This window comes from Ranitomeya variabilis, chromosome 1, assembly GCF_051348905.1.
Source record: "Ranitomeya variabilis isolate aRanVar5 chromosome 1, aRanVar5.hap1, whole genome shotgun sequence".
Taxonomy (NCBI): Eukaryota; Metazoa; Chordata; class Amphibia; order Anura; family Dendrobatidae; genus Ranitomeya; species Ranitomeya variabilis.
In genome coordinates, this window is record NC_135232.1 from 338,306,603 (window position 1) to 338,319,260 (window position 12,658).

The 12,658-nt window shown below is 46.0% G+C and overlaps 1 protein-coding gene across 1 annotated transcript in view; it reads left to right on the plus strand.

Moving 5' to 3' along the window:
• Positions 1-12,658, plus strand: part of REC8 (REC8 meiotic recombination protein) — a 217,059-nt gene that overhangs the window by 50,328 nt on the left and 154,073 nt on the right. Inside the window, exons 5-6 of the mRNA XM_077299528.1 lie at positions 4,764-4,881; positions 5,187-5,271. Coding sequence (XP_077155643.1) covers positions 4,764-4,881; positions 5,187-5,271 — 203 coding nt within the window. The remainder of the gene's footprint in view (positions 1-4,763; positions 4,882-5,186; positions 5,272-12,658) is intronic.

Here is a 12,658-nt window from a genome sequence, read left to right on the forward strand (position 1 = left end):
GTACCAAGACAAATTAAAACGGAAAGAGTTAAAGGTAGAGAGGGTTCAGAAATACCTAGGGAAACCTCTCTTACCTGGCCTAGGCGGAGGCGTTTCCCGGTCTCACAGGACAGGAACGCAGAAGATGAGACGAACTGCCGCAGTAGAAACAGAGACCCTGGGCAATTCTCTCTTTGCGGCGTAGTTCGGCTGGGTGAAGACGATCCACCTGCATGGGTTCAGGAGACGAAACCGGAGGCGAAGAAGGCAATCGAGAAGAACTGGAAACAATCGGAGGTGGGCGAGAAGACCTTCTCTCTCTAGTTGTTTCGCGGAGCCGTTCCTGGAAACGGAGGTCGATGCGGGTAGCCAAGGATATGAGATCCTCCAAGGTTGTTGGTGTATCTCGGCCTGCCAACTCGTCCTTGATTCGAGACGACAAACCTCGCCAAAAAGCTCCCACCAAGGCCTCATTGTTCCATCCCAACTCAGAAGACAAAGTACGAAACTGAATGGCGTACTGGCCGACAGAAAGAGAACCTTGGCGGAGATTAAAAAGGGACTCGGTAGTGGAGGCCAGGCGTCCAGGTTCATCGAACACCTTATGGAAAGTCTCCAAAAAGTTTGCGAGTTGGGAAACCAGAGGATCATCCCGCTCCCAAAGTGGATTAACCCAGGCCAAAGCCTCTCCCTCCAGGTGAGACACGACAAAAGCCACTTTAGCCCGATCAGTGGGGTAGAGTTGTGGCAGAAGCTCAAAGTGTAATTGGCACTGGTTTAAAAAACCCCGGCGCAACTTGGGATCTCCACTATAACGTGGAGGTTTGGCCAGGCGAGGAGATGGATGCGGAGCGGGAGCAGGTGTCGACTGCATGGTAAGTAGACGATTATCCAAAGAAGCAATATAATTGAGAATGTGACCCTGGGTGTCGCGTTGCTGAACGAGCTCCTGCTGGAGACTCGCCATCTGGGACGCGCTCCCGGGATCGGAGGGCTGTAACGCCGATAAGCAAGATTCCATGGTTTTTAAAAAGGCCATGATCCTATTCTGATTCTCTTGAAGAACCCCAAGCTCTTTCTGCGCAGAGAAAGGAGTACCAGCGGGGTCCATGGCCTGATTGTACTGTGAGGACTAGACGTGGAATCTAAGGGGTGAACCCACTGGACCGTGACAACGAACCCCCCACGGGCGAGCTGACCAAGTGTACCACCCCCTATACAGGGAGCGTTAGGGGCAGGCCCGAGGGAGACTATCGTCACGGCAGCTGGTAGAAGGGACTGACGGGCAGACGGAAGCAGGGAGGTATGGATAAGAGGAGAAGACGAACAAGAGGACTAACCGCGAGAGCAAAGACCGGAGGAGGGAACACGGAAGACAGGCTGGAGACTGGAACACGGGTAGGAGAACGCTGGAGAGCAAGCCAGTTGGTAGGCAGGGAAACAGGAACGCAGACTGGAAGGAAAACACAGGAGGGATGCAGGCAGGAAACTCAGGAACACAGGACACTGCGAGAAGATAAGGAGAAAACCCAGGTTAGACACGGTAGTGAGCGGTGAGCAACCAGACAGGAAGGAAACACCGAGGAGCCAGAATCACTTGTCAGAGGCAAATGACAATCAGGCACCGCCGATAGGAAGAGGCGGCCTGATATGGAGAGCACAGGCATACCTTCCGGGTCAGGGTGCAGAGGGCGGCGCAGAAGACACAGCCCGGTCTCAATGAGAGACGTGTGCGCGCGCGCCGAGGAATCCGGAGCACGCGCGCACCCGAGGAGGAGCGGGAGCAGAGCGCGCAGGGAGAGAAGACCGAGCAGAGAGGCGCCGGGATGCCGCAACAAGGTGAGTATGAGGCATATGCGGCGGAGCAGGCGGAGTCATAACATTAGCATATAGTGTTAAATTTCATTATTTACCATAATGTAATGATTACAATTAAACTTTCATATATTATAGATTCATTATCCCCCAACTGAAATTTGTCAGGTCTTTTATTGTTTTAATACTGATGATTTTGGCATACAACTCCTGATAACCCAAAAAACCTGTCTCAATAAATTAGCATATCAAGAAAAGGTTCTCTAAACGACCTATTACCCTAATCTTCTGAATCAACTAATTAACTCTAAACACATGCAAAAGATACCTGAGGCTTTTAAAAACTCCCTGCCTGGTTCATTACTCAAAACCCCCATCATGGGTAAGACTAGCGACCTGACAGATGTCAAGAAGGCCATCATTGACACCCTCAAGCAAGAGGGTAAGACCCAGAAAGAAATTTCTCAACAAATAGGCTGTTCCCAGAGTGCTGTATCAAGGCACCTCAATGGTAAGTCTGTTGGAAGGAAACAATGTGGCAGAAAACGCTGTACAACGAGAAGAGGTGACCGGACCCTGAGGAAGATTGTGGAGAAGGACCGATTCCAGACCTTGGGGAACCTGAGGAAGCAGTGGACTGAGTCTGGTGTGGAAACATCCAGAGCCACCGTGCACAGGCGTGTGCAGGAAATGGGCTACAGGTGCCGCATTCCCCAGGTAAAGCCACTTTTGAACCATAAACAGCGGCAGAAGCGCCTGACCTGGGCTACAGAGAAGCAGCACTGGACTGTTGCTAAGTGGTCCCAAGTACTTTTTTCTGATGAAAGCAAATTTTGCATGTCATTCGGAAATCAAGGTGCCAGAGTCTGGAGGAAGACTAGGGAGAAGGAAATGCCAAAATGCCTGAAGTCCAGTGTCAAGTACCCACAGTCAGTGATGGTGTGGGGTGCCATGTCAGCTGCTGGTGTTGGTCCACTGTGTTTCATCAAGGGCAGGGTCAATGCAGCTAGCTATCAGGAGATTTTGGAGCACTTCATGCTTCCATCGGCTGAAATGCTTTATGGAGATGAAGATTTCATTTTTCAGCACGACCTGGCACCTGCTCACAGTGCCAAAACCACTGGTAAATGGTTTACTGACCATGGTATTACTGTGCTCAATTGGCCTGCCAACTCTCCTGACCTGAACCCCATAGAGAATCTGTGGGATATTGTGAAGAGAAAGTTGAGAGACGCAAGACCCAACACTCTGGATGAGCTTAAGGCCGCTATTGAAGCATCCTGGGCCTCCATAACATCTCAGCAGTGTCACAGGCTGATTGCCTCCATGCCACGCCGCATTGAAGCAGTCATTTCTGCTAAAGGATTCCCGACCAAGTATTGAGTGCATAACTGAACATTATTATTTGATGGTTTTTTTGTTTGTTATTAAAAAACACTTTTATTTGATTGGCCGGGTGAAATATGCTAATTTATTGAGACAGGTTTTTTGGGTTATCAGGAGTTGTATGCCAAAATCATCAGTATTAAAACAATAAAAGACCTGACAAATTTCAGTTGGTGGATAATGAATCTATAATATATGAAAGTTTAATTGTAATCATTACATTATGGTAAATAATGAAATTTAACACTATATGCTAATTTTTTGAGAAGGACCTGTATATGGAGGAGACAGGTTGTGGATGGCTTTGTATGTTATAGTTAGGGTTTTGAGCTGGAGTCTCTTGGCAATAGGAAGCCAATGAAGGGCTTGGCAGAGGGGAAGGCTGGGGAATAGCGGGGGCACAGGTGGATTAGTCGGGCAGCAGAGTGTAGGATGGAGAGGTGCTAGAGGGGAGACCAGAGAGTAAGAGGTTGCAGTAGTCGAGGCGGGACATCATAAGGGCGTGCACTAGTGTTTTTGTGGTTTCGTTGTCGAGGAATGGGCGGATCTGGGAAATATTTTTGAGTTTGAGTCGGCCGGAAGAGGCAAGGGCTTGGATATGTGGCTTGTAAGAGAGGGCAGAGTGGAGGATCACCCCGAGGCACCGAGCATGTGGGACTGGGGAGAGTGAGCAGCCATTGACACTGATGGATAGGTCTGGTGGAGGGGTAGAGTGAGGTAGGGGAAAGATGATGAATTCTGTTTTGTCCATGTTCAGTTTTAAAAGCGAGCAGAAAAAAAGCTGAAAAAGCAGACAGACATTGTGGGATTTTGTTCAGTAAGGAGGTGAGGTCAAGTTGTTCTCATAGTGACTCCTTCAGAATTGTATGTCTGGGTCTTTTATGGGGAGGGTCACAAGAAATTAATGTATTGAATAAATTGTACCACACAAGATCTCCACAGGAAAAAACAAAAAGTCCTATCACAGTTACTGATGATAACAAGACAGTTCCAGGCACACGTATATGAAGAAGAAGATGACAGTTTAGCCAGCCTCACTCACTGAGTAGCTATAATCTAATATTTTATGTAGAAGAACAGTGGCGGCAGATTCTGAAAGATTTAGTTACATGACTGGATTCATGTGAATCTGGAGTTGGAGAGCACAGAGGGCCTTATGGGAGAGTAGTTGGGGTAATTAGTCTTGGTTTCATGTATCCACATCTTGGCTGGTGCCCACTGGGCCTCACTGTATTCACTTTTCAGTATATATAACCCATACACATGAGATATAGTAGACATGGAATAAGCAGAGTGCCCAAAGATAATCCTCTGTTCTGCACTTTCTATCATAGTCCTCTATTGGAGAAAAATATTACTGTAGTTGTGCACAGTCTCCACTGTAGTATCATCTTCTAATACTTTATTGACATTAGTGATAATGAAAGAACTCATATTGTATGGAATAATACCTTTCCATGTAGTTAGTTCAATTACTAACATTTTTCCTGTTGTATGTGTTGTTTCCTTTATGCATATACTGCATTTATAGCAGGTAAACTAGTTTCTGCAGTAGAAAGTGAAACATTTTGTGCGTATTTTAGACACTTCTTGCTTCCAGACAATATGATGGTCATGCAGATGCTGGAGGATGCCCCCGATCCGTTTTTTGGGCTTATGGCAATATCGCCTGAGTTGCCAGACCCTGCACTCATCCCACAGGTAAGACACTGTGTGTGATCGTCTGTGTGACTCATTTTGAACTGTTAACACATAATGTAAATACATTGGATATGGACACGACCTAGTGAAGGCATTACATGGTTTCAGCCTTCATGTTCATGTCTGTATTTAAATTTCAACGATTTAGGAAGTGCCGGAAGATGTTATTAATGCTAGAATATTAATTCATTCTTACATTTTGCCATTTTCTGTTGTGATAGATAATGGCAGACTTTTTATGTTTCATTAAAAAGACCCAAGTGCTTCATGTTAGAAGATTTTCTCCTCTCTTTACATGACACAAGGTATTGGAGACTTCAAGACCTGATATTATCATACCAGACATACCAGAAAAGACTCCAAGACGCAGGAAAACCAGACAGAGAGAAGGTGAGATTGGAAGGACACAGGAAATAAGGCTGTCCATTTGATTTAGCTTGAATACTGATGTTCATCAAAGATGATTTTACTGAATAACACTTATTAAAGAGGGTTTCCATTTTCAGAAAAGCCCTGTCTCCAGGCGTAGTTTATTTAAAAAAATATGTTTTATTCTCACCTCCCCTACTCCGCCACTGATGCTAATGTCCATTATTGACTGCGGCACTTAAGTTGGTAGCACTGTAGTCAATCACAGCGCACAGAGGCTCTGAGCAGCTCATGCTGTCTAAACGGGTACCGATTGGCTGCAGTGCTGTCAACGTGATATTAACACTGTAGACAAGAACACATACTTGTGCAGCAGCAGATACTCTGTGTTGCATCTGGGAAGGAGGAGTAAAGCTCAGTTTTGTTTTGTTTGTTTTTTTTAAACTGCGACTGGGGACATGGGTTTTCTGAAAATGGAAAATCCCTTTACCGGGAACCTGTCAGCAGGATTGTGCACAGTAACCTACAGACACTGTCAGGTCATCACCGTTATACTGATTAAAATAATACTTTGGTTGATGAAATCCGTCATGTGGTTATTGTTTAATCTTTATTTTCAATTTTGTGTTAATGATATGCTCGTACCCCGGGGCGACCTGTGGGGGTCTTCATGTGGTCCTCTGATTAGGTATTCATAATGCAGCCTGCTGATAGACCTACCCCCTATTTTACATAATGAATATAATATATACATACTAAAAAAAACAAAACTCCTTCTGCAGGCAGACGCCATAATTGCATGTCAGAGGTGTAGCTAGGGTTTTGGTTGAGGGGTGCTAAACTTCTGAGTGGGCTACTAACCAGGTAACCTTGATTACAACTGAGTGATGCACCCTAATAGTGGAGGAGAACCTCAGCAGATGACCGCGCTGTTGCTGAAAATAATCTCTATGCAAAAACCAACATAGATATTACCGCCATATGGTCAGTGGTAGATACCAGTCCTAAAGAACATATAAGAGATCACAGCACAGTTACAGATAATGACGTACCGCTGACGTTCTTTCTGATGGAATCATTCACTTTTCCCATCTTTTCCATCTGGCACAGACCGACATGACAACTTCTTCCACCCAGGACTCGGCTGCAGAGAATGCAACAAAGAAACGTTTCACGTTCAGCATTGTCCACATCTATCCCCAAACTGCACAAACTCGTCATCCTGCTGATACCCCAATACTGAGCCGCTGCTGCCTTATGTGTCCCTATTACTGCACCTGTATTATGTGGTACTGTGTGCCATCTAGATGGTAAAACAAACCTCTAGAATATATTCATGTCGTGTGCAAGTGCCCACATTTTGCCCCCTAGAAAGTAATAATGCCCTGTGTGGCCCTTTGGGAGTCACAGTAATCTGAGTTCCCCTATAACAATAAGTGCACACTTTACATTTAATAATGTCCCGAGTCTCCCCCCTGTACAGCTCCCCTATACACAGTATGATGCTCTCTTATACACGTTGTAATGCCCCCTCACTGTATATATATACTGACCTCTTAGTATCCCCCAAACTGATGGCTCCAACACTGTATGTTGGCCCCCTAGATAGACTCCATATACCATATTTTTTCGGACTATAAGACGCACCTTTTTCCTCCAAAAATTGTGGAGGAAAATGGGGGGTGCGTCTTATAGTCTGGATGTACGGTGGGGTATGGTGTATAGTCTGGCTGTTGTGGGGAGGTGGGGAAACGGCATCGGCAGAGCAGCGGGTCACAGGAGGCTGGAGCCAGTGGCTGCAACTAACTCCTGTTTCCGCTGCTAAAGAGAAATGACTATTTACTGCATTCCACGCCCATGGGCGTGGCGAGCAATGAATATTCATTTCTATTTAATAATAGTATCTTGGCATGGCCTCATCCTTATAATGGCCCCCACCCCATCCTCATCCTGGTATGCATGGTCCCATCAGAAATTATTAAAAAAAAACAAAAAAAAAACATTACCTTCCAACGTCCTGCTCCGGTGCCAGAAGCTGCTTTATGCTTGTAAGCAGAGCATGGCAGGGACATCATGCGCTGCTCACAAGCAGAGCACAGCTGCCAGAATACTCATTGGGACTGTGCGCGCAAAAGGCAGTGAGTATTCATTGCTCTTCCGTAGCGCGCAGTGTCAGCCACCAGCTTCCTGCTGCTTCCTGGGGGTCATGTGTGCCACTACTTAAGAGAAATGAATATTCATGAATATTCGCCTGCACTATTGATTTATGCAAAGTTTGTTTAAAGTACAGTTCCATTGTAAATTGAAGGGGTATTCCCATCTCCAAGATACTACCCCAATATGTAGTAGGTGTAATAATAATATTAACAAATTCCTTCAATTAGAAATGTAGTATAGTTCTTTTGATTCACTATGTCTTTACTCCATGTGCAGGGCATTGCAGTAGTTTAGGTGTCCATGGTTACGATCACTAAAAAGTAACTAATTAACTGTCAAATGGCCCCCTCCCTTCTGTGTCTAAACCACATTTAGCGCCCACATGTTTGGCATTTCTGTAGTGAGGAGAGCCTGCTTAATTTACAGGTGCGTGACTCCAGAAGCATGAGCTGGGCATAATGCACTGGTCACTACAATGACAGTTTGCAATTTTCATTCCGCAACATCCATTGCTGCTTGGTTCTGGAAAACACCCATGGAGTCAAAATCGTCACTGTACGTGTAGATAAATTCCCAAAGGGTTATAATTTTCCAAAATGGGGTCACTTGTGGGGGATTCTGCTTTTTTAGCACTTAGGGGCTCTTTATATTGAGTCTGCAAACTATTCTAGCAAAATCTGCGCTCCAGGAGGAAAATAGCGCTTCGTCCCTCTTGAGTCTTTCCATGTGGGTAAACAGTACTGTACAGCCACATATGGGGCATTTCTACATTTAGCAGAAATTGGTGCCATTTTTACCCATTTCCCAGTGTGAAAATGTAAAATCTGGGGCTAAAACAAAATTCTGTGACACTTGTGACCTTAGAGGCTTTATCAATGTGACATGGCACTCTCAAACTAGTTCAGCAAAATCTGAACTCCAATATGGCGCTTCTTCCCTTCTGAGCTTTGCGCTGTGCCTCAAAAGTCGTTTTCAACCACATATGGGGTATCTGGAATATATGTATATATGTATTTAGAATAGTATAACTGCTATTAGTGTGCTGGCCCTGGATGTATTTTGCTCTTCCCACTTGAACCAGCTTACCTTCAGGTTCTTTTCCGTATTTCCTACCTGTATGGTGACAATACTTATTATGTACTGATATGTATTTTTGTAAAAATAAAGTATTTTTTCTGATGATTACTATGATCTTTGGGATGTGTATACTCCGTTATTTCGCTGTATTTTATGGTTGTTGGAGTTGTCCTGGCAACCCAGTGAGTCTGGGTACTAACTTTGGGAGAGCTCGATTTTTCTGCTCTCGGCCACATATTAAGATTGCGCTTGATGATTCTTTGTTTAAACACATATGGGGTATCTGTATACTCAGGAGAGATTGCACAACAAAATTTGGGGTCAACTTCCCCGTTAACCTTGTGAAAATAAAACATTTGGGGCTAAAAACATTTTCTGGGGAAAAAAAAGGGATTTTTTATTTTCACGGCTCAACGTTATAAACTTCCGTGAAGCATCTGGGAGTTCAAGGTGCTCACCACACATCAGAAAGTCAAATGGCGCTCCTTCCCATCCAAGCCCCCAGACAGTAGTTTTCCTCCACATATTGGGTATCAGCGTACTCAAGAGAAATTGCACAACAAATTCTGTGGTGCATTTTACCCTGTTATTATTATTATTTATTGTTATAGCGCCATTTATTCCATGGCGCTTTACATGTAAGGAGGGGTATACATAATAAAAATAAGTACAATAATCTTAAACAATACAAGTCGTAACTGGTACAGGAGGAGAGAGTACCCTGCCCACGAAGGCTCACAATCTACAAGGATGGGTGAGAATACAGAAGGCGAGGATAGAGCTGGTCATGCAGCGGTTTGGTCGATCGGTGGTTACTGCAGTTTGTAGGCTTGTCGGAAGAGGTGGGTCTCCAGGCTCTTTTTGAAGGTTTCGATGGTAGGCGAGAGTCTGATGTGTTGTGGTAGAGGGTTCCAGAGTAGGGGTGATACGCGAGAGAAATCTTGTATACGGTTGTGGGAAGAGGAGATAAGAGGGGAGTAGAGAAGGAGATCTCGTGAGGATCGGAGGTTGCGTGTAGGAAAGTACAGGGAGACGAGGTCACAGATGTAAGGAGGAGACAGGTTGTGGATGGCTTTGTACGTCATGGTTAGGGTTTTGTACTGGAGTCTCTGGGCAATGGGGAGCCAGTGAAGGGATTGACAGAGGGGAGAGGCCCGGGGAATAGCGGGGGGACAGGTGGATTAGTCGGGCGGCAGAGTTTAGAATAGATTGGAGGGGTGCGAGAGTGTTAGAGGGGAGGCCACAGAGCAGGATGTTGCAGTAGTCAAGTCGAGAGATGATGAGGGCATGGACTAGGGTTTTTGCAGATTCTTGGTTGAGGAATGTACGGATTCGTGAAATATTTTTGAGTTGAAGTCGGCAGGAAGTGGAAAGGGCTTGGATATGTGGTTTGAAGGAGAGATCAGCGTCAAGGATTACCCCGAGGCAGCGAGCTTGTGGGACTGGAGAGAGTGGGCAGCCATTTACTGTAATGGATAGGTTCGTTGGGGGGGGTTGCATGAAATGGGGGAAAGATGATGAATTCTGTTTTGTCCATGTTAAGTTTCAGAAATCTAGCAGAGAAGAAGGATGAAATAGGGGATAGACATTGAGGGATTCTGGTTAGTAGGGAGGTGATATCTGGTCCAGAGATGTAGATCTGTGTGTCATCAGCATAGAGGTGATGCTGAAAGCCATGAGATTCTATGAGCTGTCCCAGGCCAAAGATGTAAATGGAGAAGAGCAGGGGCCCTAGGACTGAACCTTGTGGGACTCCGAAAGATAGGGGGCGAGGTGAGGAGGTGGTGTGTGAGTGGGAGACTGTTATGGTTCTCAATGGCAAGAGAACATAGCCCAGCAAACATACGAACTAGCTCTTGGAAGGATGGAAACTAAACTGACCATGAACTAAACCTGCCGCACAACTAACAGTAGCCGGGTAGCGTAGCCTGCGTTTTATCCCTAGACGCCCAGCGCCGGCCGGAGGACTAACTAATCCTGGCAGAGGAAAATATAGTCCTGGCTCACCTCTAGAGAAATTTCCCCGAAAGGCAGACAGAGGCCCCCACAAATATTGGCGGTGATTTTAGATGAAATGACAAACGTAGTATGAAAATAGGTTTAGCAAAATTGAGGTCCGCTTACTAGATAGCAGGAAGACAGAAAGGGCACTTTCATGGTCAGCTGAAAACCCTATCAAAATACCATCCTGAAATTACTTTAAGACTCTAGTATTAACTCATAAAATCAGAGTGGCAATTTCAGATCACAAGAGCTTTCCAGACACAGAAACGAAACTACAGCTGTGAACTGGAACCAAATGCAAAAACAAACAAGGACTAAGTCCAACTTAGCTGGGAGTTGTCTAGCAGCAGGAACATGCACAGAAAGGCTTCTGATTACAATGTTGACCGGCATGGAAGTGACAGAGGAGCAAGGCTAAATAGCGACTCCCACATCCTGATGGAAACAGGTGAACAGAGAGGATGATGCACACCAGTTCAATTCCACCAGTGGCCACCGGGGGAGCCCAAAATCCAATTTCACAACAGTACCCCCCCCTCAAGGAGGGGGCACCGAACCCTCACCAGAACCACCAGGGCGATCAGGATGAGCCCTATGAAAGGCACGGACCAAATCGGAGGCATGAACATCAGAGGCAGTCACCCAAGAATTATCCTCCTGACCGTATCCCTTCCATTTGACCAGATACTGGAGTTTCCGTCTGGAAACACGGGAGTCCAAGATTTTTTCCACAACGTACTCCAACTCGCCCTCAACCAACACCGGAGCAGGAGGCTCAACGGAAGGCACAACCGGTACCTCATACCTGCGCAATAATGACCGATGAAAAACATTATGAATAGAAAAAGATGCAGGGAGGTCCAAACGGAAGGACACAGGATTAAGAATCTCCAATATCTTGTACGGGCCGATGAACCGAGGCTTAAACTTGGGAGAAGAAACCCTCATAGGGACAAAACGAGAAGACAACCACACCAAGTCCCCAACACAAAGCCGAGGACCAACCCGACGCCGGCGGTTGGCAAAAAGCTGAGTCTTCTCCTGGGACAACTTCAAATTGTCCACTACCTGCCCCCAAATCTGATGCAACCTCTCCACCACAGCATCCACTCCAGGACAATCCGAAGATTCCACCTGACCAGAAGAAAATCGAGGATGAAACCCCGAATTACAGAAAAAGGGAGACACCAAGGTGGCAGAACTGGCCCGATTATTGAGGGCAAACTCCGCTAAAGGCAAAAAAGCAACCCAATCATCCTGATCTGCAGACACAAAACACCTCAAATATGTCTCCAAGGTCTGATTCGTCCGCTCGGTCTGGCCATTAGTCTGAGGATGGAAAGCAGACGAGAAAGACAAATCTATGCCCATCCTAGCACAGAATGCTCGCCAAAATCTAGACACGAATTGGGTACCTCTGTCAGAAACGATATTCTCCGGAATACCATGCAAACGGACCACATTTTGAAAAAACAGAGGAACCAACTCGGAAGAAGAAGGCAACTTAGGCAGGGGAACCAAATGGACCATCTTAGAGAAACGATCACACACCACCCAGATGACAGACATCTTCTGAGAAACAGGAAGATCCGAAATAAAATCCATCGAGATGTGCGTCCAGGGCCTCTTCGGGATAGGCAAGGGCAACAACAATCCACTAGCCCGAGAACAACAAGGCTTGGCCCGAGCACAAACGTCACAAGACTGCACGAAGCCTCGCACATCTCGAGACAGGGAAGGCCACCAGAAGGACCTTGCCACCAAATCCCTGGTACCAAAGATTCCAGGATGACCTGCCAACGCAGAAGAATGAACCTCAGAAATGACTCTACTGGTCCAATCATCAGGAACAAACAGTCTACCAGGTGGGCAACGATCAGGTCTATCCGCCTGAAACTCCTGCAAGGCCCGCCGCAGGTCTGGAGAAACGGCAGACAATATCACTCCATCCTTAAGGATACCTGTAGGTTCAGAATTACCAGGGGAGTCAGGCTCAAAACTCCTAGAAAGGGCATCCGCCTTAACATTCTTAGAACCCGGCAGGTAGGACACCACAAAATTAAACCGAGAGAAAAACAACGACCAGCGCGCCTGTCTAGGATTCAGGCGTCTGGCGGACTCAAGATAAATTAGATTTTTGTGGTCAGTCAATACCACCACCTGATGTCTA